This window comes from Mustelus asterias, chromosome 8 (assembly GCF_964213995.1).
Source record: "Mustelus asterias chromosome 8, sMusAst1.hap1.1, whole genome shotgun sequence".
NCBI classification, from domain to species: Eukaryota; Metazoa; Chordata; class Chondrichthyes; order Carcharhiniformes; family Triakidae; genus Mustelus; species Mustelus asterias.
The window spans coordinates 3,638,730-3,666,069 of NC_135808.1; the positions used below are offsets into that span (position 1 = coordinate 3,638,730).

Sequence of the window (27,340 nt, forward strand, 5' to 3'; positions counted from 1 at the left end):
AATACATGTGATAATAATAAATAAATCAATAAATCACTCCTGCCCCTGTGTGACTTGAGGACATAGCACCTCACTGACACTCTAGTTTGAATGTATCCATTTCAAATTTGGTCAGTATGAGCAGGTTGGCCACCCCACTACCCATTCATCTGATTCATTAGTGCAACCATCTACTTTCAACTCACAGCCTCACATCCCTATATGTGTATTTATTTCCCTGAAACCTGCTTATTTACACTTAATGTAATTGAGAAAAATATGCATTGCTGCTGCCAGATTTCCTTTCCTCTCCGACTGGAAATATTTACACTTTCTTTGGACGCAATGAACAGAAATGGTAGGAAGGTTGGCTGTCCTTATAACTATATTTTTATAGGTATTTTCAATTGACTGCCTTCTATAAAAATATTTTGCAGTTAAATAACAAAACATATGTTCTGTGAAGAAAGAAACTAGGAAGCCTGGACAAGGTGTCTCTCTGAGCTTCCAAGTTGGAGGTGGCCTAAGATGGAGGTTACTCAAGCTGCTGCCTCTCTTTCAGAGACTTGCCCATACTGGGTGACCATGGAGATGAAGCTGACAGTGTCCTATCATTCAACAGAGACCAGTGAGCGCTGCAGGAACTGGAGGTCATGGTGGATAATGCAAATAACATTATTTAGCTTCACCTGTTTCTTTTTAATATAAAAACAGAAAACACTGATTAAATACTGCAGGTCTGGCAGCATCAGTGGAGAGAGAAACAGAGTTAACATTTCAAGTCCTTATGCGGTGGCTATCACTGCTGCCTCACAGTGTCAGGGACCTGGGTTCTGTGAGATATGGCATAATGTTGCTTCTACATGAAGCTGAATTGTAGAACCATAAGCAGGCTTTAAAGCAGGTTATAGTGTGCAAACATCAGTCTTAACACAGAAACCACCGAAGATACACAACATGGGACCGAAACAAGAAAGAACAAAGAAAGTGGCTTATCTGAACATAGCAGCAGTTAAGAAACTACCACATAGGCAAGAAATAGGAGACATAATCACATAACGTTGACAAAAGAAACATAATCACATAACATAAACAAGAGTGGGGGGGGGGGGGAGAGGTACCGGGGGCTTTGGAGAAACTGTATAAAATACATGCTGTAATTATGTTAAAGTGTGCCTGCTCAGCGACACCCTTTCTTGCAAGATCGATTAAAAGACGCTTCTTCACTCGTATAAAATTATTAAAGAGTGAGCTTCGTTTCTCACAGTTCAATTCCAGCTTCAGGTTACTGTCTGTGTGGAGTTTGCACATTCTCCTTGGCTGCATGGGATTCCTCAAAGTGCTCCATTTTCCTCCCACACTCCAAAGATGTGCGGGTTAGGTTGATTGGCTGTGCTAAATTGACCCTTAGGGGGATTAGCAGGGTAATTACGTGAGGTTATGGGAATTGTTGCAGGCTTGATGGGCCGAATGGCCTCCTTCTGCACTATAAGGACTCTGACTCTTCTTGAGAACATATACTACTACCAACTGGAATTGTTCTGTTTCTCTCCACACCTCCACACCTACTGCCAGACCCACTGAGTTTATACAGCATTTTCTGTTTTTATTCTGTTTTTATTCCAGATTTCCAGCATCCACAGTATTTTGCTTTATTCCTTCCTTTTTATTTTATTTTTTAATTAGTACCCCTCTATTAAAAAAAACACATGTTCAGTTTTTCTTTTAATGTGCTTCCTTGTAGTTTCGTTAAGACAATTTGAAGGTACAGATATCCAATGAGGTTCAGTTACACAGATTTCCTCACTTTCTTTTGCCTGTGTGTGATTTTAATGTATATATATATTATATATCTTCAAATATTATAACCTTGGATTCTCTTCTCAGGTGAAAACTTCAACAGTTTTTCCAATGATGAAAGGAAGGTACTTCATTATTGTGTTCCTACTGGCTTTTCATATTGTAATGTTGGTTAAGTAATGAAATTGTCAGTGCAAATCTTAGATTCATGACTGGTGGCTTGTTTTGAATCAATGCATATCTTCACCTTTTGAGTTAATTTATTGTGCAAGATTTCATTAAAAAATCACCTAACCCTCTTCCCATATATTCTCTAATCTGAAACAAAAAATGTTGGAAAATCTCAGCAGGTCTGACAGCATCTGTGGAGAGAGAACAGAGCTAATGTTTCAAGTCCTTCATAATCTTGTACACCTCAATTAGATCACCCCTCGGTCTTCTCTGCTCCAACGGAAACAACCCAAGCCTATCCAACCTCTGTTCATAACTTAAATATCCCATCTCAGGCATCGTTCTGGTGAATCTCCTCTGCACCCCCTTCAGTGCGACCACACCCTTCCTATAATGTTGCAACCAGAACAGCAGCCTCTTCCCATATATTCTCTAATTTGAAACACAAAATGCTGGAAAATCTCAGCAGGTCTGATAGCATCTGTGGAGAGAGAACAGAGCTAACGTTTCGAGTGGATGATTCTTCAAATTTTCCAGCGTTTTCTGTTTTTCAGATTCCAGCATCTGCAGTAATTTGTTTTTATCTAATCTATCCTCAGGTTAAGCAATGCCTCAATTTTAAGATTCTTATCCTTGTCTTCAAATCCCTTCACAGCTTTGCCCCTCCCTATCTTTGTAATCTTCTCCAGGCCCACAAACCCCGAGTTAATCTGTGACCTCTAATTCTGGACTGTTAAATGTCCCCAATTTTAATTTCCCTATTATCGGTGATTGTGCTTTCAGCTGCCTTGATCCTAACCCTGCAATTCCCTCTCTAAACCTCTATACCTCTCTTTTCTACTTTATGATGCTCTTTAAAACTCTAAACTTTTGACGATCTACCTTAATGTGGCTCAGTGTCAAGTTTAGCTTTATAACACTGAAGCCCTGAGGGACGTTTCACCATTTGTACCACTCTATCTTTGGTGCAAGTTTGAGATTACTGGTTAGAATGCTCATTTATCACCTGATATGTTCACATGGACTGCATTTGATGAGCCTGTAAATGTAAATGTTATTCTGAATTTATTTTCAGATTTGTGATTTTTAAAAATATAGTAACATTAAAAAATGAATTTTGTATGTTTCCTTTGAACTAACACTCAGTAAATCAAATCTGTTCCTGCAAGAAGTCTATTGATTTTTTGAAATGTTATCTTTTACAGAGAGATTCCATGTTCTTGTGCCAAACGGTCCCATCGCTGGGGAGGAGGTTGCCCAGCAGGAGGAGGAGGAGCACACCGAGCAAGACCACCCAGGCGCTGGAGGGCTGGCAGCTCAAATGAAGCATGCAAGGGTGGGTAGGGAGGCCCTGATCACCAGGCAATTCAATCACTAGGGGCTTGTGTCTGTGGGTTCCATTCCCCCGGCCCCCAAAAGTCCTTCTATCTCTTGCGACATTGTTACACCAGAATGGTAGGCCTGGGTACGCTATGTTAGTGAGTTTCTTTGGCAGGCAGGAGGATGATGATGACTCACTAAGCATCATTATTATGATATCTTGGTGCAAACTAGTCTGACTCCTACCTGGGGTCCGCATGAATGCTGGCACCTGGGCCCAAGTCTATGTAGCGGGTAAGTGATCTGAGGCAGGTGGGATGGGGGAGGGGAGGGAATTGCTCATGGGTTCTGGGGAACCAATGTGTCATTTTCTCAGTGACACAGCATTGAGTGGCCTCTCCAACTGAAACATCTCTCCGGCGATCATCAAAAGAAGAGGATTCCTGTTCGAGACAAATTTGAGACAAATTAGTCACAGGTGGGTGGTGAAAAAACATTTAATGATGACAAGAAAGGTGTTTAAATAATAAGTTCTAACATAAAAGCGTGTGAATGGAAAATGTTAAGGTGCTTAAAGATTGATCTAACTATTGCAGCTCTTCACCCGTGCCATCTTAGTGCAACTACAACTTCTTAACCTTATGTGGCCTACCTCTAAGTCTGTGTCTTCCCAGAATCGGAGGTGGCGGGAACCATCTGCCTACCTTACCCTGTTGCCTCTGATGCACTTGGCAGGTGTCCTCTGGGGGCCCTGGGCCTTGAGGGCCCTGGCCTGTTTCCAGGTGTCTGGAATGTTTCCATGACACACTCGGCACGGTAGCACAGTGGTTAGCACTGCTGCTTCACAGCTCCAGGGACCTGGGTTCAATTCCCGGCTTGGGTCACTGTCTGTGTGGAGTTTGCACATTCTCCTCGTGTCTGCGTAGGTTTCCTCCAGGTGCTCCGGTTTCCTCCCACAGTCCAAAGATGTGCGGGTTAGGTTGATTGGCCATTCTAAATTGCCCTTAGTGTCCTGAGATGTGTAGGTTAGAGGGATTAGTGGGTAAATATGTAGGAATCCGTGAAGGTGTTCTTATTATCTAGGTGTTATCTTGTTATCTAGGTGTTCCAGGGTTGAGTGCAGGGTCAGGGAAATGGCGTCTGCTGTGGACCTGTTGCAGCAGTAGGCAAACTGTAGTGGATCCAGGTAGTCCAGGAGGCTGGAATTGATTCCTGCCATGATTAACCGTTCAATGCACTTCATAATGACGGATGTCAGAGACACCGGCCAAAAGTTATTAAGGCATGCTGCTTGTTTCTTTTTAGGTACCGGGATGATGGTCATCTTCTTGAAGCAGATAGGGACCTCAGATTGTTGTAAAGAGAGGTTGAAGATGTCTGTGAATACCCCCGCCGGCTGATCCACGCAGGATCTGAGTGCATGTCCGGGTACCCCATCCGGGCCAGTTGCTTTCCGTGGGTTGACCTTCAAGAAAACTGCTCTGACATCTGCAATGGTGACCCCAGATACAGGTTCACCCAGTTGTCCAATCATATTTGGACACTAAGGGGCAATTTACCATGGCCAGTCCACCTAACCTACACATCTTTGGAGTGTGGGAGAAAAATGGAGCATCCAGAGGAAAGTCACGCAGACACGGAGAGACTGTGCAAACTCCACAGAGATCCAGGCTGGAATCGAACCAGCTGTGAGGCAGCATTGCTAACCACTCTGCCACCGTACCTACTCCTACTGAGCATTTTGGACCAGCAGTGCTGAGCAATCTTGCAAAATCCTCTGGATTGCTTGATATTTTCCCAGTTCAGTCACCTATTCTGATTGGGAAATGTTCCACATGCATTTCAAATACATTTGCTGTGTGGAGAGCTGTACTTCTTCACAGAGGGGAATGCACTTGTTGCAACTAATAGCAAGAGTTGTGTTCATTGTAGGATTATTTTACTCTCCATTAGACAGGCCTGGCCAGCACTGAGCTGCATTCTGTGGAATTATACGAGTCAAATTCTGAGTGGTCTCCTGGAATGCTATTCACAATTGCTAAATGCAGGAGCAGTTATTAGATAAGCATATTTAAGGGAGGGTCTGTCCCTCAGTTGCTGGTGGCACTGGATCTTGGGAGAAACCTTTTCCATTTACTCTTCTGCTCCTGAGCCCCAGGTTTCTCTGGGTCAGTGTAAGTGACTCCATCTCAATCACATTTCAGCCACCTGCACAATTGAAACCACAGTGGAGCTGAGTGCAAAATAGGATCTGAGGTGCTCATCTTCAGAATATTTTTGCGGGATCTTTTATCTTTTATGGAGAGGACAGATTGGTCTTGGTTTAACATCCAATCCGGAATCATTATTCCAACCAATCCCATGGGTTTCCTGTTTGGAAAGTGAGGTTAAAACCCCCATATTTATATTTTTCAGAATGTCAGTGTATGTGGGGAGAAATTGCGTGCTAGATTATCATCTCACTACTGGGCTGTGAGCTGACAAAGTTGATTTAAATCCTGCATGGAGCCTATGGGTACGATCACCTGAATGGACACGGTCAGCTTGTGTGTGTGGATGATGGTTAGACTTGCCTCTTCAGCCTCTCCAACATGTGACTTTCTCCAGCTGAATATCAGCAACACTGAGGCCACATTGTTCAGCTTCTATTAGAAATTAGAACTCCTCAGTATTTTAAAAATGTTGTTCTTAGGATATAGGCAATGCTGATCAAGGTAGCATTAGTTACTGCAAGGAGATGAAGAGTTGATCACGTTATGTGGACTGCAGTCTCACAGAGGCCACAATGAACTAATTGAATCTTTAGGACAATCCAGCAGCTTTTCTGGCCATGCTTTTCTGACACTGCCCCACACATTAACAGGTTGATTTAATTCAATTCCTGACCTTATCACAGTGGGATGTGAATTCTCAGAGGTAATTCTAACCTACTCCTCCAGCAGGAAAATCCACAGGATCAGGGTGGAATGCTGCTTTTCCACCTCACCCAGTCTGACTGTCTGACTTCATTGAAGAGTAATATCGGATTGAGTGTCAAACCAGCTTTCCACACGATCCTGTCAGTTTCCTGATGGGTGGCTCAGGTTAAAACTTCCTCTCCATCTCCTCTGGGTGTTGGTTCCAGTTTTATAACCATCACAGTAACACACCCATCACCTTTACTGGCTCCTCGGCTCAGACTTCGCCTGATTGTAAGGAGTCTGTGTGCAGTTCACCCTGAGCTGAGCTTCAATGTTCACATTTCATCCATCATCAAGACTTCATTCCATCTTTATTAGAATCATCCGATAGTTTGCTGGTTATGAAAAACATTCTATAAATACAAACTCTGAAGGGTGTTTAGTTGATGGTCAGATACAGAATTTCTTAATTTTATCACAAACCCTGGCACAATGTCACCATGGAGTTTGGGCTGGGAGAGGGGGGGTGTTAAATGTCACCAGGGGATTAGGGCTGGGGATTTAAATGTCACCATGGAGATTGTGCTGGGGGTTACTAATTGATATTATTAGGGACTGTGGCTCTCAGTTCCTGGGTGACCTGCCTTCCTGAGAGAGTCTGCATTTCCTGTGTTTTCTGCTACTGTTTGATTCTCCGGGCTAATTTTAATTCTTCCCCTGCGGTGGGAACAATGTGTGTGTGGGATTGAGATGGTGATGGGGCATTAGGCAGTGTTACGCAGCATTGCATCCACCAATTTAATGTGCCAATTGTCAGGCACCAAAGGGGATCAGTCGCAGAGGAGTGTGGGCCCAGTTTAAATGAAAAGATCATGTCTGGAGGAGGTTTATGAAGGTGAACTTGTTAACCATGGGGCAACAACATATGCAATGGTTTCCATCTGCCAAAATGAGCTCGTGACAGCAGGGATTGAGATCAGGCAAGTCATTTATTTTTATTTTTAAAGATGCCTTGTGGGTCAGGGGATGTGGCAGTAATGCTACTCCTCGTCCCACAAAGATTTGTTGTGTCTTCTCAATATATTCTACCGACAATCAATCGATTTTTAGTAGTTATAAATCTAATTCTAAATTCTGGATGATTGAGAAACTGTTACATTCGGATTCTAGGTACTTGCACCCTGACATCTCATTAACAGATAAAATCGACCCAACAATTCACATCTTTGTAACACATTTGGTGGGGTGGTGATGGTCAGTGAGAAGGCAGGTATTGGGGAATGTGTGTCAAAAAACAATAGTAGGTGTTGAGGTTTTAGAAGATGGCGAATGTTGCACCAACATTGAAAGGTTGAACAACAGACTTGCAGGGACAAGAAGACTGAATGCTTTGTTATTGCTGACGGAATGTGGGAACGGATTGAGGATCTGTTATCACTGACGGACTGTGGGAATGAAGTTGAGGAACTTTATAAATGGAAGATCAAAGTTGGAGAAGTTGAATTGAAATGAGTGAAGGGAGAGAGGATGAAGAGGAGAATTCAGTAAGGATATTGACAGCTGATGCTGCAAAAGGTGGGAATTAAGTCAGGTCAGCCCCTCCAATTGTCTGTTGATCTCCAAACTTATTTATCTCACCTGGTATCATTTCTAGGTTTGTGGAAACACCCAGATTGACACGCCACCCCTTCCCCCTCACTGCCAGCAGTCACATCGTTCTCTTTCCCCTCCTCTCCCCCCGCCCCCCCCCCCCCCCATTCATGTGCGAAATGGGGAAAAGCAGCAAATTTTGCGAAAATCTTGCTTTATCCCAATCAGGGATTGGGAGTAGATATCTGACGGTTCATTAAACAAGAAAGGTTGGGTTCTCTGAGAGCAGGAATGCAGCATCTGCCACTGTTCAGATGTTTCTTTCAATGTGGAAAACCTGAGCGACTCCTCACCTTCCTCACCCAGACCCCCACCGCCACTAATCTCCATTCATGTCTTTCTAATTCTCTGCTTTCTCTGCCAGTTTCTGTGATGCTGGATTTGGTGACAGCGAACGACTGGCTTCGGGTGTCTGAGGATCTGAAGAGTTTGAGATACACCAAGACCTGGAGCAATCTTCCTGACACCAAGAAGAGATTTAAAAACAGATTCTGTGTATTGGGATTAAAGGGATTAACATCGGGGAGACATTGCTGGGAGGTGGCGGAGAATCGAGGCTGGAATCGGAGTAGCCGCAGAATGGAGAGGAAGACAGTGGTTTGTCTGAGCCCAGGGACTGGATTCTGGATCGGGAGGCCAGACAGTCCGGCTTTTGAGCACTCTGTCCTCCGTCCGACGCCACCTCGAGCCGGACGTTAATTTGTCCTTTTTTAGGGGTCGCACTTGGCTGGCTGGACAACTGACAAGAGTCCCCTGTCATCTCTTCTTGGAGAAGCATCTTGTTCCACTCAGGCACGTCACAGACCAGCAGTCAGCCTTCCCCAGGATCAAAGACCTCGGGGGGCGGATGTCCCACCCACCAAGAGCTGCTGGCAAATCAGAGGCCGGCGGCTGCTGCTGGTAATGCATCATCCGCCTGAGTGCCAGCATCAATGAGAGACCCAGGCTGCAGGTAGGTGATGAGGAGGAGAGGGGGATCATGGGGTGGGGTAGGTAAGGGATTTCAGAGGTAAAGGCAAGATGGGTTTCTCAACAGAAGCCCCTTCCTGATGCAGGATCCCTTTATCAGCAACTGAGTGCTTTTAAATGAGGGACTGTCTCGGGAAGCGTACACACAACATTGACAAGGTTTGCTCTTACATGACTGGTTTCCTGCTCAGCGCTGGGTGGGATGAAACCCTTAGGTGGGTATTAATTACCCACTTGATGGCCTGAACTGACGGCAGGGCACAAAGTTCCTCCATGAGCCTTCCTGCCAAGACTAATTGGGAAATGCAGGAAGATGACAAGGGCCCCAACTGGCACCTTCCCACCCAATTAAATGCCCCACCACCAAACTCACCATGGGAGGGGGCATTAAATTCAACCCTCCATGTCTACCATGTACTTCCCTGTTTGCTTCGTTCTTCTAAATTCCAGAGAATACAGACCCAAGTTATCCAGTATCTCACATCATAGGACAACCCCCTCATATCCTGCCATCAATCTAGTGAACCTTCTCTGTACCACCAAAAATGCAAGTATCTCTGTCCTTAAATATAGGTACCAAAACTGCTCAGTAATCCAGGTGCAGTCTCAAAAGCTCTGTACAAGGGTCCCTTGTTCAAACGCCCTCAATATCTGATCATGGGACCCAACTTCTCTATCCTCCAATCTTCTTGCAAAAAAGGTCTACAAGCTGTTTGCTTTCCTAATTGCTTGCTGTACCTTCATGATAACTTTCTGTGGTTCAGGACACTGAAATCTGTCTCAACACCAACATCTAGAAGTTTGTTTTTTGCTGGATTTTGAATTTTTCTGGATTTATATAGGCGAAAAAAAGTATCATGTTAGAATTTTTATTTAATAAAATAACTAAAGTGACCATCTGTTTGCATTTGTTGTTTTTGCAATACGATTTAAATTTTATAAAAAAAATAAATTTTTTTGAAACGTGCTGTATATATATGGTAACCTATGACCACGTCCTCCTTTTTCGAAATTTGGAAATGGCCACCCTACTTCACTCTAATCCCCTTCCTACACCTCTCTGCAGCCTCTCTTTGAAACACTCCTTCAACTCAAGTGTGCATTGAGCTATGTGTGTCTCTGGCTCAATCTTTGTTTTATAAAGCTGCCCTTGGGGAGGTTTTACTTTGTGAAAGGTGCTGGATAAAGATTAGATTTTTCAGCTTGTATCTTAACCAGTCTGAGTTTGATCTTCCTGGTAACTAGTGACAGACTGACGGTTTATCTTTTTAATTGGTTAATTTTCTGAGACTAACCAATCAGTCATCCTTTGGTTCTGCAATAAGGGAATGAGACAGGAAAATGGAGCAAAAACAGAAAATGTTGGAAAATCTCAGCAGGTCTGACAGCATCTGTGGAGAGAGAATAGAGTAAGAGTTTTAACAACACCAGGTTAAAGTCCAACAGGTTTATTTGGTAGCAAATGCCATTAGCTTTTGGAGCGCTGCTTCTTCATCAGATGGAGTGGAAATCTGCTCACAAACAGGGCACAGAGACACAAAATCAAGTTACAGAATACTGATTAGAATGTGAATCTCTACAGCCAATCAGGTCTTAAAGATACAGACAATGTGAGTGGAGGGAGCATTAAGCACAGGTTAAAGAGATGTGTATTGTCTCCAGACAGGACAGCCAGTGAGATTCTGCAAGTCCAGGAGGCAAGCTGTGGGGGTTACTGATAGTGTGACATAAACCCAAGATCCTGGTTTCGGCCATCCTCATGTGTGCGGAACTTGGCTATCAGTTTCTGCTCAGCGACTCTGCGCTGTTTGTCGTGAAGGCCGCCTTAAGCGTTCTCCAAGGCGGCCTTCACGACACACGACAGTGCAGAGTCGCTGAGCAGAAACTGATAGCCAAGTTCTGCACACATGAGGACGACCTAAACCAGGATCTTGGGTTTATGTCACACTATCAGTAACCCCCACAGCTTGCCTCCTGGACTTGCAGAATCTCACTGGCTGTCCTGTCTGGAGACAATACACATCTCTTTAACCTGTGCTTAATGCTCCCTCCACTCACGTTGTCTGCATCTTTAAGACCTGATTGGCTGTAGAGATTCACATTCTAATCAGTATTCTGTAACTTGATTTTGTGTCTCTGTGCCCTGTTTGTGAGCAGATTTCCACTCCATCTGATGAAGAAGCAGCGCTCTAAAAGCTAATGGCATTTGCTACCAAATAAACCTGTTGGACTTTAACCTGGTGTTGTTAAAACTCTTACTGTGTTTACCCCAGTCCAACGCCGGCACCTCCACATCGAGAGAGAATAGAGTCAACGTTTCGAGACTGGATGACCCTTCATCAGAGCAGCCAGTGAAATGGCGTCTGGATTAACTTGTGTTTTCTTGTTGCTTTACCCAGTTTATAAAGAATATTAATTTCCTCCTCAGAGTGTTTAATTCCCAGTCACTGATTGGAATTAGAACAGTGGATTCCCAGAATGTTGCTGATCCTTTTCTCCATGTCCCTGTGTTTTTCCTGGGTCTCTCCTGGTAAGTACCGAATTCACTCTTCCATTCTCACTCTCTCTCTCTGTGGTGAATCTGAATCTTTTGGTGAGAGTTTGAAATGGGTGATGTTTGCTCAGACACTGTTATGTATCGTCAGATATAACTGTTAGATAACATCATGACTGACAGGGGAGATAGAGAGGAAAGTAGAGTTCAGATCACAGTCACATCAGCCACAGAATGGCAGAGCAGACTTGAGAGGCCAAATGGCCAATCCTGCTCCAAGTTTGTATGTTCAAAACACCCAGATCAGAGAAGCTTGGAGCAATTAAAATGGAAAGATCCAGAAACAGAGGGAACAACATAGGAACAGGAAGATTAAATTGAGGGTTGTGCTAAGGGACATGGGGGGAAAAGTTCAGGTCATATAAAGGCTAATAGTAAAAGTTTATAGAAATATATTAACAGTAAATGAGTGATTCTGGGAGATACGGAACCATTAAAGATTGACAGGCAGAGCTGTAGATAACACGGGAGATTTATTAACCAAGTACTCTGTGTTCATTATCACCGTAGAGGAAAATATAAAATATCAGCAGCAGAGAACAAATTAAAATCTGTACCTTGATTTGGGAACAGTGCTGTTAGATTCCAAAGTTACCAATGTATTTTTACAAAAGGTGTGAGAGAGAAAGCAGATACAGAAAGAATTTGATCTTTCACAACCTCAGGATGCATCAAAGCTCTTCCCAGCCAATGAAATACTGGGGGCGATTCTCCCATTGCGACCCGCAACTTTTCTGGCGGGTCGGATCGGGAGATGCGGGTCGGCCTTTCGCAGGTTCCCCACGAAATTTATGACCCGCGTGCATCTCCCAACCGGAAAAAAAAATGGCACCACCGAGACCGAGCAGAAAACCAGCGGGAACAGAAGTAAGTCATTTGAATCTGTTTTTAATGTATTTTAAATGTAGTTTACATGTGATTATCGGGTCCGGCATGGAACTTGCCGGGCCCAATAGCATCTCCCACCCCGCCAGGAGTACTCCGGTGGGGTTTAAAGTAGCTCCCCACGTTTGGGGAACTAGCGGGAGACCCTGCCAGAATGAAGGGGGGGGGGGGCAATCGGGGCCCCCCAGGGGGTCGGGTGGCGGGGAGGGGGTGGTGCCCCCTGGGCATGAACACCCTGGCAGTGCCAGCCTGTGCCCCCTTGCACTGCCCAAGGGGCAAAGTGCCCATGCACAGGGTGCACCTTGGCACTGCCCACCAGGTATCGGGGGGCAGGGCCTATTGTGGGCGGGACCTCAGGGCGATTGGTGGGGTTGGAGGGTCCTGCTGCCACTCTGCATGGGGATCGGTCTGGGCTGAGGGAGGCCAGAAATTGGGGCAGGCTGGTTGGGGTGGCGGGGTGGGTGGGGGTCTGTCGGGGTGGTCTGCCTCCCGGGAGGAGGTCTGACCCCGGGGGGTGTCAGTGGGTGGGGGGGGGCGGTGGGGGTGGTGGAGATCGCCATTGCTGGGGGGAGTGGCTGGACATTGGGGTGCTCCGGGGCAAAGGGGTTAAGGCTGGCCCGAGAATTGTTGTGGGGGCCACGATTGGGTCGTGGTGGGGGGGAGAGGGAGGATGGAGGGGCAGCACTGCAGGGGATCTGGGCTGGCCAGCAAATGGGGAGACAGACAGATCGGAACCACTGCGTATGCGCAGGGTTCCGGAGCTGTCAGACTCCGGCACAAATAGGCCCTGCTCCCCAATCATGACCTCCGCAGTGCACAGAGTGAGGGGATTCAGGTCTGAAAGAACAGTCGTGATCTAGACCAGTTTTCTCACCAATTCAGCACTTTTGGGAGAATCGCCCCTACTTTTTCTAGTGTCCTCACTGTTATGGTGCAGAAAACTCGGCAGCTAATTGTGTGCACGGCAAGATCCCACAAACAGCAATGTTCCTCTGATCAGACAATCTACATGAATGATGTTGTCTCAGGGATCAGTATTGATCCAGTTTATGATCTCCCTGCTCTGTCCCGGGATATATTACATTAATCTGAGAGGAAAGTTCTCCTTCAGGACTGATCCTCTGACAGTGCAGCACTCTGTCAATAATACACTGCGTGTGCAGCCCAGTCTCTGGAATGGGAGCTTCAATCCAGAACATTCTGAGTCAGAGGTGAGAGTGTTTCCAGGCAGCCACAGCTGGGAGTGGAATTTAAATTGGAATATTCCTGCCTGGTGATTCCTAGACTTTTCCAAACTGAGGATATGCTCGTGAGTATGTATAAAGGGGGATTAAAAAGCTCTATGAAGGTCAGTGGAGATCCTGCTCTGGATTGTCCATCCCTCTTGTAGAATCATAGAATTTAGCCTGCAAACTTGGCTACATTCTCTGGAAGTACAATGTGAGGTAAACAGGCTTTTTCATAAGGTAAACAGCAGTGTTTCATGGCCACAGATGCCAATTGTTTATGCAGCTAGAGACTGCTTGTACCCAGCTCTTTGAAAACACACATAACTGAAAAGCTATATTGTTAATAACAGCTATGTATTCTGTTCAGTTGCTGTCTGAATGCTATACAAACTTTTGAGGCAAAATCTCTCTCTTTCTCTCTCTCTCACCAGTAAAATTTATCTCTTTTGCTTTCTGTAAAATGCTAGTTATAAAGGACGCTTAATAAAGAAGTTTCCACTTCATCTTTAGTGGTCCCTGTTTGGGTGCCAATTGTAGGTTCCATTAATTCCTTTAGAATGATGTTGTCTCAGGGATCAGTATTGATCCAGTTTATGATCTCCCTGCTCTGTCCCGGGATATATTACATTAATCTGAGAGGAAAGTTCTCCCTCAGGACTGATCCTCTGACAGTGCAGCACTCTGTCAATAATATCTATTCTAAAGGAATTAATGGAACCTACAATTGGCACCCAAACAGGGACCACTAAAGGCCTATTGGACTGAACCCAGGACATCGAACACTGATGTCGCGACACAGAGAGAAGGACTCCTAATCAAAAGTCCTCAGTCGATCGTCTAAGTTGTCCTCCCCTTTACGCAGTTAATGATCCAGACACTGGTACCCACGACTCGAGGCTCCTCAGTGATCCCGTTTCGATGGTTCCTGTGATAAGTGACTCCGACCCCCGGTTAGAAAGCCTACGGCTGGAGACCTGTTAACCCTTTATAACCATGACAGAAGCATGACAGGGCGGCACAGTAGCACAGTGGTTAGCGCTGCTGCTCTTCAGCTCCAGGGACCTGGGTTCGATTCCCGGCTTGGGTCACTGTCTGTGTGGAGTTTGCACATTCTCCTCGTGTTTGCGTGGGTTTCCTCCGGGTGCTCCGGTTTCCTCCCACAGTTCAAAGATGTGCGGGTTCGGTTGATTGGTTAAAAATTGCCCCTTAGAGTCCTGAGATGCGTAGTTAGAGGGATTAGCGGGTAAATATGTGGGGATAGGGCCTGGGTGGGATTGTGGTCGGTGCAGACTCGATGGGCCGAATGGCCTCCTTCTGCACTGTAGGGTTTCTATGATTTCTATGATAAAGTCAGACCAAAACTCCACAGAATCAGTTACTGACATGGCAGCACATCCTCCCTCAGGGGAGGGGGGCAGGGGAAGGGGAAGGAGGAGGCTCAGGGCGTACAGGACTTGCAGATCCTTTGCAGGGACGATGGAAGCCACATGTTGCTGCAGGCTCTGTCTAAGTAAGGAGACAGTGCGGCACCTGTTTCAGGTCCTCAGACCTGGCAACTCGAGGGGGAGGAAGACACCTGTTCCCGGGTGGCGGTGAAGGTCACGGTGCCCTCAACTTCTACACCACCAGGTCCTTCCAGGCGTCCAGCCAATTACATCCACTTCCAACAGGAAGCCCCAGAATGCAGGCTTCACCACCATCACTGGACTGCCCCATGTGCAGAGGGCTGTAGATGGCATTCACGTTGTCTAGTGGACACTGCATGATCAAGGACTGCGCTTCATCAATAGGAAGAGGTTCCACTCCCTGAATGTGCAGATTGTCTGTAACCACAGGCTGAATATCATGCACATCTGTGCACAACATCCAGGGAGTGTGCACAACAGCTACATCCTCCAGAGTTCGGACATCCCGGGCTCTTTGAGGACCAGCTCAGGCTGCCGGGGTGGCTGGTGGGGAACAAGGGTCCAAATGACATCACACCAAGGTGATGGGAGTGGGCTGGGCATGCAAGCGAGTCCTTGGTCCAGGCAGGAGGGTGATGATGACTCACTATGTGGCACACTGTGATGCTGCCCTGGTGCCACACAAGTCTGAATCCTACCTGCCCTCTCTATCCACACTGGCACCTGGGCACATGTATGAGTGTGGGTCTCGGACATAAACGTGCAGGCAATGGGCTGCGTGGGGTTAAGGGGGGAACAAAGCCCTGTGGGGGTGGGGGGAGGGGGGGGGGGTGTTACCGCAGGGTGCGGTGAGTGCTGGAGATACCAGGGCAGGCCGTCTGTGCCTACTGGCCAAAGGGCCTCTGTCACACAGCATGACGTTCTGCACCTCTGTGTGCGGTCAGGATACGGTCATCCCTGTGGGGCAGGAATCACAGAAAGATTAGTCACAGCTGGGGTGCAATAATATTTCTTGGTGAAACTAACAGTGCAAATAGCATGAAGGGGTGATATTTAATTGTGCAATATAGCAGGTGTATGTCATTCTAAACAGTATCTCGTGTCCTTTTTCTGACTAATGCAGACCTTAACTTCTGCCCTCCTGATGACACTAGAAATTCTGAATTTTACAAGGCCTATTACTGCACCTGGGTGACCCCTCAGGATGCACATTGGACGGGGAGGTGCCCTACTGCATTCCACGCCCCGTGGCCTGTGATCCCCTTGGTGAGTGTCCCCTGGGGGGCTGAGACCTGGAGGTCTCTGGCTGACTTGCGGATGACACTGATGTAGCCGTGCCACTTATTTCATCCTGCATGAGATGCTCCGGAGTCAGGAAGCGGGTGGGGGGGAAATCAGAAGGTCTAGGGATGTCTGGTGTCTCCTGGCTGGAAGGCCCCAGCATGGGCTCCAAGTCTTCCTCCTCCCTCAGTGTGCCCATATGTACCGGGTACACTCCATGGGACAGTGGGCCAGCTGGAGTCATCTCCAGAAGCCTTGGCACCACCTGGCTCTGTCAGTCCTGGAATCCCAACTACGTCTGCCCCATGGTGTGCAAGCCCTCAGCGATGCCCCCTGAGACTGGACCAAGTTTGAGGCCCGCAGCCATGGCTGTGTCTCCAGGATGACCTGCACCCTGTCAACCATGGCGACCAATCGTTCCACTGCGGACGGGACACTTGCAGTGTTAGCCTGGGTACCACACTGTGCCAGTACCACCACCTGACAGAAATCTGTTGGACTCCTCCAAAAGCCTCACAGTTGATGCAGTGTTGCTGATAGCCCCTCCACCATTGCCCAGTTCTGCTGACGCATCTCCAGCAGTTTTGAGATGACCGATCCCAGAGGCCTAGCACTTGGCTTGGGGCCAGATGCATCCTTAGCTCTGGAAGAACTCCGTGTGCCCGAGCCCTCGATATTCCCTCCTTCACCCGATGTAGATCAACGGCTGTGTCGTGCCCACCAGATAGTGACCCAGAAGCCTCACCACTAACTTGTCCCACTGAGGTGACAGATCTGTGCTGGTGGATTGTATGGTGGAAGCTGGTGTCGATTGACAAATGCTAAGCTTGGCGATTTCCTCGGGGCCTTACTCCGAGGTTTTCTTCGAGCTGCCACGTGCATCTTAGGAGGAGCGGAGTGGGGGGGGTGGTGAATCCCGAAGGGTCTGATGCATCTGGATCGTTTCCTGTAACAGATGACACAAGGTTCAGTGCAAGAGAACAAAGAAAATTACACACAGGAACAGGCCCTTCGGCCCTCCAAGCCTGCACCGACCATGCTGCCCGACTGAACTAAAAACCCCTACCCTTCCGGGGACCATATCCCTCTATTTCCGTCCTTTTCATGTATTTGTCAAGACGCCCCTTAAAAGTCACTACTGTATCCGCTTCTACTACCTCCCTCGGCGACGAGTTCCAGGCACCCACTACTCTCTGTGTAAAAAATCTGCCTCGTACATCTCCTTTAAACCTTGCCCCTTAAACCTGTGCCCCCTAGTAATTGACTCTTCCACCTTGGGAAAAAGCTTCTGACTATCCACTCTGTCCATGCCTCTCATAACATTGTAGACTTCTATCAGGTCTCCCCTCAATCTCCGTCGCTCCAGTGAGAACAAACCAAGTTTCTCCAACCTCTCCTCATAGCTAATGGCCTCCATACCAGGCAACATCCTGGTAAATCTTTTCTGCACCCTCTCCAAAGCCTCCACATCCTTCTGGTAGTGTGGCGACCAGAGTTGAACACTCTATTCCAAGTGCGGCCTAACTAAGATTCTATAAAGCTGCAACATGACTTGCCAATTTTTAAACTCAATGCCCCGGCCGATGAAGGCAAGCATGCCGTATGCCTTCTTAACTACCTTCTCCACCTGCATTGCCACTTTCAGTGACCTGTGTACCTGTACACCCAGATCCCTTTGCCTATCAATACTCTTAAGGGTTCTTCTATTTACTGTACATTTCCTATCTCTATTCGATCTTCCAAAATGTATTATCTCACATTTGTCCGGATTAAACTCCATCTGCCTTCTCTCCGCCCAAGTCTCCAACTGAGCTATATCCTGCTGTATCCTCTGATGGTCCTCATCGCTATCTGCAAAACCACCAACCTTTGTGTCGTCCATAAATTTACGAATCAAACCAGTTACATTTTCCTCCAAATCATTTATATATACTACAAACAGCAAAGGTCCCAACACTGATCCCTGAGGAATGCCACTTGTCACAGCCCTCCATTCAGAAACGCATCCTTCCATGCTACCCTCTATCTTCTTTGACCAAGCCAGTTTTGTATCCACCTTGCCAGCTCACTCTGATCCCATGCGACTTCATCTTCTGCACCAGTCTGCCATGAGGGACCTTGTCAAAGGCCTTACTGAAGTCCATGTAGACAACATCCACTGCCCTACCCTCATCAATCATCTTCGTCACTTCCTTGAAAAACTCGGTGAAGTTTGTGAGACACGACCTCCCCTTCACAAAACCATGTTGCCTCTCACTAATGCGTCCATTTATTTCCAAGTGGGAATAAATCCTGTCTCGAAGAATCCTCTCCAATAATTTCCTGACCACTGATGTAAGGCTCACCGGCCTGTAAATACCTGGATTATTCTTGCTACCCTTCTTAAACAAAGGAACAACATTGGCTATTCTCCAATCCTTTGGGACCTCCCCTGTAGCCAGTGAGGATACAAAGATTTCTCTCAAGGCCCCAGCCATTTCCTTTCTTGCCAAACTCAGTATCCTGGGGTATATTCCATCAGGCCCTGGGGACTTGTCTACCTTAATGTTTCTCAAGAACCCCAATACCTCCTCCTTTTTGATCTCAGCATGACTCAAACTATCGACACATCTTTTCCCAGACTCATCATCCACCAAGTCCTTCTCTTTGGTGAATACTGATGCAAAGTACTCATTTAATATCTCGCCCATTTCCTCTGGCTCCACGCATAGATTCCCTCCCTTGTCCTTGAGTGGGCCAACCCTTTTACCTGGTGTTGTGGGAAAACCACCGGAGTCAGACTGGAGGTTCAACAATACAGTTTTATTTAATTAAGCTTCGTGGAGAAAAGGCACTGGCACTCCGCAGTACTTTAGGCAGCTACCTTCTCTTAATGATACAATAGGAGTGGTTCATTTTTATACTTTTCAGACAATGGATAGTCCGGACATTAGCCATTTAACACATCGTTATAGCTGAGTAGGATCGATAGTTTAACACATTGTTACAGCCAGACATATACAGACATTGGCTTTTAACATCGCATTGTTTCATAGAATGGATACATTTCCTCTTTCAGTGACTATCAATGACTTAGTTTCGGTCTATACATACAGAAATTGGTTTTCCTGCATTTATGTATTCCCGTTCCCATTTATGGCTAATCTCTTTATCAGTCCTTATTGCCCTAGGTCTGTCCTTATCTCAAAAGTGCCTCAAGCCCTGACTGGTTTCCTGTAGTATCTGATTCCTGCATGTTTAACTTTAAATAACTGTCTGTCCTGCATGTTTTAATTTCAAGTAGCTGTCTGCGCTAAAAGTCAGTGCCTGCTTAATGTCTCTTTCCCAGGTAACTTTTTATGTGCCAGGCAGCCATTTTATGTGTTAGGTATCCATCTTTATGTTTTTCCCCACTTTACTGGCTACCTTCTTGCTCTTTACATATGTACAAAAAGCCTTGGGATTTTCCTTAATCCTGCTGGCCAACACTTTTTCATGACCCCTTTTAGCCCTCCTTACTTCTTGCTTAGGTTTCTTTCTACTTTCCTTGTATTCCACTAGAATAAAAGGAAAGTAGAAAGGGACAAGTTTCTGGGCAGCATGCCACTTACCTGGAATGAGTCATTTGAACTAGGATTTTGGAAATGCTCACTTCCATGGTGAACACCGACCTGGCTGTCAGTGACCATTCTCTCCTCGCCCTCCCCTGCTAGCTCCATAGCGCTCCTCAAAGGTAGTGAGCAGATGCAGCTCGGGGACCCCACCTCCAGTCTTGGCATGCTCCCGGTGGTTATGGACCACTTTATCCTATGGGGATAAAGGAGGAATTGAAAACCTGATGGTTGTAAGGACACAGGGTGTAGGGGGTGGGGCCGATTGGGTGGGGTTTATCAGGGCTATGACTTGGCAGTCTGTGGTTGTGACTGGGGGTGCCAGAGGGGTTGGAGGAATGTCCTTGGAGGCTGGGTGCTGGGCGGCCGCAGAGTGTCAGGCGGGTGGCTCGGCATTGCAGGTGCGACAGACGGGACTGATGTCAGGATGGGATGGACACTTGCCCTTCCTGCCTGAAGAAGATCATTTATCTTCCGGCACTTGTCACCGGTCCTCTGTGCCAGTACGCGGACACTGACGACTGCTTACACAGCCTCCCAGACCATATTACTGGCCCAAGCCCTCGACCATTCCCCATTCGGGGTGAATTCGGGGGTGGCTCAGTAGGGGTGGTGATCGGGAGGAGGGGGTGGTGATCGGGGAGAGAGGGGGTGGTGATCGGGGAGAGAGGGGGTGGTGATCGGGGAGAGAGGGGGTGGTGATCGGGGAGAGATGGGGTGGTGATCGGGGGGAGAGAGAGAGGGGGTGGTGATCGGGGGGAGAGGGGGGTGGTGATCGGGGGGAGAGGGGGTGGTGATCGGGGGGGGAAGGAGGGGGTGGTGATCGGGGGGGAAGGAGGGGGTGGTGATCGGGGGGAGAGGCGGTGGTGATCGGGGAGAGAGGGGGTGGTGATCGGGGAGAGAAGGGGTGGTGACCAGGGAGAGAGGGGGTGGTGACCGGGGAGAGAGGGGGTAGTGACCGGGGAGAGAGGGGGTGGTGACCGGGGAGAGAGGGGGTGGTGACCGGGGAGAGAGGAGGTGGTGACCGGGGAGAGAGGGGGTGGTGACCGGTGGGAGAGGGGGTGGTGACCGGGGAGAGAGGGGGTGGTGACCGGGGAGAGAGGGGTTGGTGACCGGGGAGAGAGGGGTTGGTGACGGGGGGAGAGGGGATGGTGATCGGGGGGAGAGGGGGTGGTGATCGGGGGGAGAGGGGGTGGTGATCGGGTAGGGAGGGGGTGGTGATCGGGGGGAGAGGGGTTGGTGATCGGGGGGAGAGGGGATGGTGATCGGGGGGAGAGGGGGTGGTGATCGGGGGGAGAGGGGGTGGTGATCGGGTAGGGAGGGGATGGTGATCGGGGGGAGAGGGGGTGGTGATCGGGTAGGGAGGGGACGGTGATCGGGGGGAGAGGGGAAGGTGATCGGGGGGAGAGGGGGTGGTGATCGGGGGGGAAGGAGGGGATGGTGATCGGGGGAGAAGGAGGGGGTGGTGATCGGGGGGAGAGGGGATGGTGATCGGGGGGAGAGGGGATGGTGATCGGGGGGAGAGGGGGTGGTGATCGGGGGGAGAGGGGGTGGTGATCGGGTAGGGAGGGGATGGTGATCGGGGGGAGAGGGGGTGGTGATCGGGTAGGGAGGGGATGGTGATCGGGGGGAGAGGGGAAGGTGATCGGGGGGAGAGGGGGTGGTGATCGGGGGGGAAGGAGGGGGTGGTGATCGGGGGAGAAGGAGGGGGTGGTGATCGGGGGGAGAGGCGGTGGTGACCAGGGAGAAAGGGGGTGGTGATCGGGGAGAGAGGGGTTGGTGACCAGGGAGAGATGGGGTGGTGACCGGGGAGAGAGGGGGTAGTGACCGGGGAGAGAGGGGGTGGTGACCGGGGAGAGAGGGGGTGGTGACCGGGGAGAGAGGAGGTGGTGATCGGTGGGAGAGGGGGTGGTGACCGGGGGGAGAGGGGTTGGTGACCGGGGGGAGAGGGGTTGGTGACCGGGGGGAGAGGGGGTGGTGACCGGGGGAGAGGAGGTGGTGACCGGGGGGAGAGGGGGTGGTGACCGGGGGGAGAGGGGGTGGTGACCGCGGTGAGAGGGGGGGTGGTGATTGGGGAGAGGGGGGGTGGTGATCGGGGGGAGAGGGGATGGTGATCGGGGGGAGAGGGGGTGGTGATCGGGGGGAGAGGGGGTGGTGATCGGGGGGAGAGGGGATGGTGATCGGGGGGAGAGGGAGTGGTGATCGGGGGGAGAGGGGGTGGTGATCGGGTAGGGAGGGGATGGTGATCGGGGGGAGAGTGGGTGGTGATCGGGGGGAGAGGGGATGGTGATCGGGGGGAGAGGGGATGGTGATCGGGGGAGAGGGGATGGTGATCGGGGGGAGAGGGGGTGGTGATCGGGTAGGGAGGGGGTGGTGATCGGGGGGAGAGGGGATGGTGATCGGGGGGAGAGGGGATGGTGATCGGGGGGGAGAGGGGGTGGTGATCGGGTAGGGAGGGTACGGTGATCGGGGGGAGAGGGGATGGTGATCGGGGGGAGAGGGGATGGTGATCGGGGGGAGAGTGGGTGGTGATCGGGGGGAGAGGGGATGGTGATCGGGGGGAGAGGGGGTGGTGATCGGGTCGGGGGGATGGTGAAGTCCAGCGAGATTGTTCTGTTGATCAGACCGGTGTTTATTGACCAATCCCTTTAACTGTTTCTTTTCCAGACACTAACACACTCATGGTGATATGCACTGTTGCCTCTGGGATCGAAGATTTTCCTGAGATCACAAGCACTGCAGAGGTTAATGGTGTCCTCATAGGATATAGTGACAGTAATATCCGTCGCTGCATTCGCAGGCAGAGGTTCATGGCTGAATATATTGACTCTGAATTCTGGGACCATATCACAGAACTGGTGAACTCGCACACAAACATGGTAAAGGAGAATCTGAATACAGTGCTGAAAATCACAAACCAGACATCCGGTAAGATCAGGCAGAGAGAAACAGCGTGTTGATGTACAACCTTACAATGAACTCAATCCATCTCCCAGCACTGACCCCTGGGACACTGAACTCAATCCATCTCCCAGCACTGACCCCTGGGACACTGAACTCAATCCATCTCCCAGCACTGACCCCTGGGACACTAAACTCAATCCATCTCCCAGCACTGACCCCTGGGACACTGAACTCAATCCATCTCCCAACACTGACCCCTGGGACACTGAACTCAGTCCCCCAGCACTGACCCCTGGGACACTGAATTCAGTCCCCCAGCACTGACCCCTGGGACACTGAACTTAGTCCCCCAGCACTGACCCCTGGGACACTGAACTCAATCCATCTCCCAGCACTGACCCCTGGGACACTGAACTCAGTCCCCCAGCACTGACCCCTGGGACACTGAACTCAGTCCCCCAGCACTGACCCCTGGGACACTGAACTCAGTTCCCCAGCACTGACCCCTGGGACACTGAACTCAGTCCATCTCAGTCCAGGGGCAGCACGGTGGCACAGTGGTTAGAACTGCTGCCTCACAGCGCCAGGGACCTGGGTTGGATTCCCAGCTTGGCTCCACTGTCTGTGTGGAATTTGCACGTTCTCCCCATGTCTGCGTGGGTTTCCTCGGGTGCTCCGGTTTCCTCCCACAGTCTGAAAGACATGCTGGTTCGGTGTATTGGCCATGCTAAATTCTCCTTCAGTGTACCCGAACAGGCGCCGAAGTGTGGCGACTAGGGGAATTTCACAGTAACTTCATTGCAGTGTTAATGTAAGCCTTACTTGTGACTCATCAATTAATGTCAGTATCTCCCAGCACTAACCCCTGGGACACTGAACTCAGTCCCTCAGCACTCACCCCTGGGACACTGAACTTAGTCCATCTCCCAGCACTGACCCCATCTAATTTAGTAACCTCACCGCTCAGCTTCCTGCTACTGATGGCACAGGAAGATTCCGTCCATTTCTATCCGAGACTAGATCCCCTTTCACCACTGAAAAGATTGTCTATTGATTATTGATCCCTGTTTGGTTCTGACAGGAATTCACATTTTTCAATGGATTTGGTCTGTTGAGGTCACTGAAGACGGCTCCATTAAGAGATCGATGCGGTTTGGATTTGATGGAAAGGACTATATTAGTTTAGAGCCAAACAGAATGAGATGGGTCGCGTCCAATCACTTCGCAGTGAAGACTAAAGAGAAATGGGACTCTGATCAACGCTGGAATAATTACTGGGAAAAATATCTGCAGGAAGTATTTGTTCAACATTTAAATAAATATTTGGAAGCTGGAAAAGAATATTTTGGACGGAAAGGTATTGAATTCAGTTTTGAGCCCATGTTCTGATCTAACTTCACTGATCTATCAAACCATTCTCCCATTCCATTCAGTGTGGGTTTATTGTTTTTGTTTTCACCCTTTCCCATTACAGTTCAGCCTGAAGTCTTCATCTCCAGAAGTGAGCCCAATGGTCAGTACAATCCGCTCACTCTCTCCTGCCTGGTTACTGGCTTTTATCCTGCAGACATCGAGGTGACCTGGCTAAGGAGTGGAGAAGTAATGTCTGAGATACTATCCTCAGGGGTTCGACCGAACCACAATGGGACCCATCAGATCCAGAAAGAGATTGAAATAAATGCTGGGGATGAGGATCAATACTGCTGTCAAATTGAACACAGCAGCCTGGCAGAGCCCAAGCTCCATAAGTGGGGTGAGGAACTGTATTGGATATGTGCATGTATTTGCATGCACATCCGGGAGCGCATTCCCATTCTCTCCATTCCCTGTCTCCCCCCATGCCAACCAATTTTCACCCAATGGCAAAGATTCCCTTCAATTCCAGACACTCTGATTATTGTCAAGAATCTCTTGTGTGGAACATTATCAATGACCTTCTGGAAGTCCATCTCGAGCAGGTCCATAGACACTCCCTTATCCACCATGGGGCCAGTGTCAAAGCAAAGCTTCAACCAATCCCATTTGGACTGGGGCCGCTTCAATTCACATTATCCCCAATGAACATAGAACTGGGACTGGATCCGGAAACAGAGAAACAATCCTCATATTATTCAAATGTGTTTCAGAAATCCTGGGAAACAGTGGGGGACGCTCCCATCTTGGTATTATAATCGGATCAGTGATCCCAGCACTGGTTGTTATATTCGGAATAATCATCTGGAAAAGACAACGGACAGGTAAGAATCAGAGAGAGGGGAAAATAGAACTGAGGGGACAGAGTGAGTGTAGGGAATCTCCAGTACTGGGACACTGTGTTGAATGAACTGATTTAATTCCCACACACAGATACACACGTATAAACACATCTTGTTCCCTGTCTGATCTTCCTTTGTGTGATCAGCCCAGATCAGGTGTAACATTGATCATTAAAGCCACCGCACACACTCTCATCCTCACCTGAATACGGATGGAATGGAAGAGATCTGCAGGATCTCCATAAAGTGTAAGGATGGAGGGGAGTGTGAGAATGAGTATTTCTCACACAATCTCCATTCCCTCACACTTATTGTGTTCTCACTCTCTGAGAATGGATTATTCCCCATTCTAACTGACATTTATTTTACTTCTGCAGATTCACCAAGTGGGGCGTACACAACAGATCCCAGTAAGTGACTGAGGCACGGATTGTTGGGAATGAAATACATTCACGTTTTGTGCACTTTTCTCACTTTCTGATTGCTCAGAGTTTTAAATATCTTTAAATGTTTGCGGATTTTGATCAAGACTTTTTGGACTCAGTATAAAAGACTCTGTGATACATCCAGTAATGGAGAAGACAATCAGGATGTTGAAAACATTTTTCTGGTGCTGGGCAGTTTTGCACTTCACTTTATAAGTTGTGTGAGATGAAGGAAAGTGAAAGTTGATCTGATGAATTCCCACACAGTCACGGAGTGTTCACCCGGCTCCTTTGTACAGGACTCTGTGCTGTACAGGCTGTTCCCAGGAACACACATTGAGATAAACACCGTATCTTGCTGGAGGACCATCAACTCAGTGGAAATCAGCCTGAAACTCACAGCTGTTCCAGGGCAAAGGGTTTTTTTAGACTGTCGCATTGCAAGGTCCAGGAATACTGGTGAGGGACACAACACAGCTTGGGGCAGCCACTGGAGACACTCCATGGGGAAAGACCTCTGACTAAGACCCTCCCATCATAGCTACAGGGAGTGGCTGAAAAATATGTCAAATCTCTGTGTGAATATTGCTGAGATAATATTGCCAATCTAAATTGTAACTCTGAGTGTAGTGAGACTCTACAGAATGTCAGAATTTATATTGATAGAAACTGGCCCATTTTGATCCTTCTGTAATGTCATATTTGATGTGTTCTACAATGTATTTTTGTTTATTTTAATGTTATAACACATTTATGGAGGAAAGTCTACAATCAGTGAAGCATCAATAACTGGTTTGTAATCAATAAATAATTGTCAGTGTTTGACTTGTCTGAATTCTTCTTCACTGATTTCACAGGAAAGGTTTAATTCATTCACTCAGCAGCTTGTGACGATTGGAATGGGCAGTTGTTGAGGTTCAATTCAATGTGAACTGGCTGAGTTCATACCAAATGTCAACATCATTCACTGTTTTCCATCAGCATTGATTCACTTGTTAATAGAAAAGGAGATGTCAGTGCGAGAGACAGAGGAGAGGAAGACCTGTCCTAACTTAAGTGAATCAAACTTCAGCACATTTCCCAGTGAGCTGGAGGTGAAGGCTCACCAGCTCCTCAGTAATGAGAAGTGTAGGGAACCTCAAAGTGAGTGTGTTGGTGCCAAGCTGTTCCAGTACAGCTACAACACAGGCATCTCCCGACAATGTATAAAATTGCCCAGGTATATGCTGTACACTAGAAACAGGACAAATTTAACCCTGCCTATTACAACCCAATCGGTCTACTGTCAATCATCAGCAAAGTGATGAAGGGGTTATCAACAGTGCCGTCAAGCGGCACTTACTCAGCAATAATTTGCTCAGTGACACCCAGTTTGTGTTCCGCCAGGGTCACTCAGCTCCTGACCTCATTACAGCTTTGGTTCAAACATGGACAAAAGAGCTTAATTCCAGAGGTGAGATGAGAGTGATAGTCCTTGATATCAAGACCGCATTTGACCGAGTGTGGCATCAAGGAGCCCTCGTAAAACCGGAATCAATGGGTATCAGGGGGAAAACTCTCCACTGGTTGGAATCATAACTAGCACAAAAAATGGTGGTTGTGTGATTGGAGGTCAATCATCTCAGTCTCTGGGCATCAATGCAGGAATTCCTCAGGGTCGTGTCCCAGTCCCAACCATCTTCAGCTGCTTCATCAGTGACCTGCCTTCTAGGATAATGTCAGAAGTGGCGATGTTCGCTGATGATTGTGCAATGTTCAGCTGCATTATTACGACTCAGATATTGAAGCAGTCCATGTCCAAATGCAGCAAGACCTGGACAATGTCCAGGCTTGGACTAACAAGTGGCAAGTAATATTTGTGTCACACAAGTGTAAGGCAACAATCACCTCCAACAAGAGAGAATCTAACCATCGCCCCTTGACATTCAATGGCATTGCCATGACTGAATCCCCCATTAGCAACATCCTGGGGCCTACCATTGACCAGAAACAAAACTGGATTAGCCATATAAATACTGTAGT

General features: G+C 48.1%; 2 protein-coding genes across 4 annotated transcripts in view; both read left to right on the forward strand.

Moving 5' to 3' along the window:
- Positions 1-27,340, forward strand: part of LOC144496749 (butyrophilin subfamily 1 member A1-like) — a 235,194-nt gene that overhangs the window by 58,783 nt on the left and 149,071 nt on the right. The window lies entirely within an intron of this gene.
- Positions 8,700-26,140, forward strand: LOC144496760 (class I histocompatibility antigen, F10 alpha chain-like). 3 transcript variants are annotated; one of them, XM_078217283.1, is made up of 8 exons: positions 8,725-8,772; positions 11,218-11,319; positions 12,009-12,210; positions 22,402-22,662; positions 23,720-23,995; positions 24,113-24,391; positions 24,765-24,875; positions 25,271-26,140. In XM_078217283.1, the coding sequence occupies exons 3-8, from the start codon at positions 12,135-12,137 to the stop codon at positions 25,309-25,311; spliced, it is 1,044 nt and encodes a 347-aa protein (XP_078073409.1). In that variant the 5' UTR covers positions 8,725-8,772; positions 11,218-11,319; positions 12,009-12,134; the 3' UTR covers positions 25,312-26,140. The 3 variants fall into 3 exon arrangements, with proteins under 3 accessions (XP_078073411.1, XP_078073409.1, XP_078073410.1); XM_078217285.1 differs by lacking the exon at positions 12,009-12,210 and having other exon boundaries at positions 8,700-8,772; XM_078217284.1 differs by lacking the exons at positions 8,725-8,772; positions 11,218-11,319 and having other exon boundaries at positions 11,964-12,210.

What these genes read in the sequence shown, in the direction of transcription:
- LOC144496760 (XM_078217283.1), top strand. Translation starts at nt 12,135, where the DNA reads ATGACCCGCGTGCATCTCCCAACCGGAAAAAAAAATGGCACCACCGAG. An exon ending in GAAAACCAGCGGGAACAGAA is followed by an intron (nt 12,211 to 22,401) that starts GTAAGTCATTTG and finishes TTTCTTTTCCAG; the next exon opens with ACACTAACACACTCATGGTG. An exon ending in CTGGAAAAGACAACGGACAG is followed by an intron (nt 24,876 to 25,270) that starts GTAAGAATCAGA and finishes TTACTTCTGCAG; the next exon opens with ATTCACCAAGTGGGGCGTAC.